Genomic DNA, 2,851 nt, shown 5'->3' with positions numbered 1-2,851 from the left:
ATTATTTAAATAGTGGATATAAAAAGTGTTGTTGGAGGTGAATATACGTTAAGTTGTTAAGAATTAATATTTTATAATATATTTGAAGAGTGACCCAAGACCCTGTTGGAGCTCTTTATGTCTTAAATTAATTTTCTGGTTTAAATTTAAAAACAAAACTTCAACACCTTGACAGATACTTAATGAAAACACAAACAATTAATGTTCCCTCAATCTCCATGTGCCATAATTGTTTGCATTTCATACTGAAACATGTACAAGTAAAGGATACACTTTTTAACACATTCGACAAATGATTGTGCACATGTTAAAACATCGGAAATTGCAAGTGCATGAACATAATAAAAATATTTATTAGAGTCGTTAGAAGAACTAAATAAAAGGATATTGACCTGACTCAAGCTTGATGATAGTTAGAAGACTGATCATAGCTTGATCATTGTTCTCCGATACATATTAATGATAGAATGCTAGGTGTTTTCTTAAGTTTTTGTTTAAATATTGTGGTTTACTCTTCCTAGCTCTGTTTTTATCTTTCATTTTATACGGTTTTACTTAAAAACAAAAGGAAAACAACAAGCCAGCTAGCTGTGGAGTTTACTGAAAAAAGTACATGATAGAATTGATGGATCAGACAATCACACTTTCTACAGATAAGATTATTGAGTTTTCTTAATTGTATTTAGAAATCAGTAAACACGAAGAAACCCTTAAACCCCAGTTTTGCTCTTCTCAACAAACTCAAGGGACTTCTTTCCTTCATGAGCTTTGCCGAAAAAGTTGGTCATGTAATCTCCAAACAGGACATCTCTGTAATGAGCCACACCGTGATGCTCCACCAATTGTGGAAATGGCCCTATATTCTCACCCAAATTAGGCGTTGTGAAGATGGGGATGGAAACTCTTGATTGCTTGCCTGTCGTGCGCACTCTGTGCTCAGCGCTCAAATACTTTCCATTGCTTAAGATCTGATCAAAATAAAACATACAATCAACACTAGTACTGATTTTAGATAATATACCTGGAAATTTGTGTCAAATGGGAAATTGTTTTTACATGAATTACAATTTCAAACAAGATCCTAAGGATATGTATTGCTGAATATATTATAAGATCCATTTGGGGCCTTACTCTAACACCTTAGATTTTAGATGACCTCGTACTCAACATATATGTCTTAGTTTCACAAAATGATTCAGTTGAGGTATGAACCTGTAATGCATCACCGACATTGATGACTAAAGCACCAGAGACGGGAGGAATCTCCAACCACTCATCGTCACACTTTGTAGTTCCCTCTTGTCTAACATATAAACCTCCAATTCCATCTTGCAGTAACACTGTTAACATTCCAACATCCGAGTGGCGCCCCACTCCCACAGTTAGATCAGGATCGGGGCATGCAGGATAATAGTTCATGTTCACCATTTTAAGCCCCACGAGTCCATCTATTTTAGATTCTTGTAGCGTCACCCCAAGGTTTTCAAACAGAATTCTTAGTATTGTTTTAACCATATCCATTGACGTCTTCAAGTATTCAAGAGCCACTTCCCTGAAAATGGACAACTTCGTCAATTAGCATCACAACTGGTAATGCACAATGCGTATATAATGCAATCTTAACAGCAAAACTAGTATAGTTACCTGCAATCATGAGGCCAAAATTGTTGGGCCTCATCATCATTAGTATAAACCATACTAATATAATCTTTCCATTCCAAAGCTTTCTCCTTCTCGGGGACAAAGCTAGTCCCATACTTGACAGACGGGCTAGGACTCACTCCTTTGAGATAAACAGCTTTCTTCTCAGCTGGTTGATTAAAAAATTTATGAGCTGCGGTTTTAAGCGCCTCTAGTAATTCCAAGGGCACACCATGATTAACAACTTGAAAGAAGCCAAGTGTTTCAGCTGCTCTAGCAATATCATGCACCACTTTGTCATGTTCAGGTCCCTCTAGTTTGGATAAATCAATAGGCGAATGCTGATGCGACTTATATCCATCAGGTTTCAATATTCGCTCGCTTGGTAACTGAATGTATCTTTCAGGAACCTTCGACACCCCTGAATCAACAAGGCCTTTGACACCATTGCCTTGTCGGACAACAAAGTTGTACAAATCCGCATTATCAAAACTTGGAGCCATTTCTAAAAGATAAAGAATCTTTAGTTCTTTCGCAACCTCAGAAGTTAGTGTTATGCTCTATGAATTGTGATGCAATGTGAGAACATATGTCGATGTGTTTCGCGTATTTATACTTATCAGGTACCTGGAAGTGTCTCAGCTAGTGATCACAGGCCTAATCAAAAGAGACGGGCTGATTCAATTCCAATAATAGCCGATTCAGAAAAAATAAATTAGTCCAACTATGGAAAATGTGTTGTTGCCATTATAAAACAGAAGCGCTTATTGACTGGCTGACCTTTTACGTTCTACTTCTAGTGAAAGTCGCCAACTTTTTTCCGTCAGAAAAAGGAAAAGATCTAGCGAAAGTCGAATATAATAATAGTGATAGGAGAACATAAGAATTTACGTATTACTAGAAAAATAGAATGGAAAATGAGTTTCCATCATAATGGCCGTTCAAGTGGAAGTTACTGTACTTATATCTCTTTTACCGCAATCTATTGCAGACTGCTTCCGTATGCTGGAGGAAGTCAAATGTTCAGACCTTCGCAAACACGAGTACATAACATAACTGATCCTGTCTGACGTTAGGCAAACGCCAGTAAGCAGAATGCAAGTTATGGGTGAACCTAGACTCATATTGTACATTAAATATTTTAATATTGATAATTTTGTTTCTTCCCGGGTCTTCTTCTCTCTCACGTATGCTAGAGTTCCTATCCACG

At 36.9% G+C, this 2,851-nt stretch overlaps 1 protein-coding gene across 1 annotated transcript; it reads right to left on the bottom strand.

The window, feature by feature from the left end:
* Positions 1-519: 519 nt before the first annotated feature.
* On the bottom strand, positions 520-2,300 carry LOC141711060 (scopoletin 8-hydroxylase-like). The gene is made up of 3 exons (XM_074513506.1): positions 1,645-2,300; positions 1,213-1,552; positions 520-968 (listed from the first exon to the last, which is right to left on the bottom strand). The coding sequence occupies exons 1-3, from the start codon at positions 2,142-2,144 to the stop codon at positions 711-713; spliced, it is 1,098 nt and encodes a 365-aa protein (XP_074369607.1). The 5' UTR covers positions 2,145-2,300; the 3' UTR covers positions 520-710.
* Positions 2,301-2,851: the final 551 nt, after the last annotated feature.

The sequence above is a fragment of the Apium graveolens genome, chromosome 3 (genome assembly GCF_009905375.1).
Source record: "Apium graveolens cultivar Ventura chromosome 3, ASM990537v1, whole genome shotgun sequence".
Lineage (NCBI taxonomy): Eukaryota > Viridiplantae > Streptophyta > Magnoliopsida > Apiales > Apiaceae > Apium > Apium graveolens.
The sequence above is the reverse complement of the archived record's forward strand: the minus strand, read 5'-3'. Positions and strand labels throughout refer to the sequence as shown.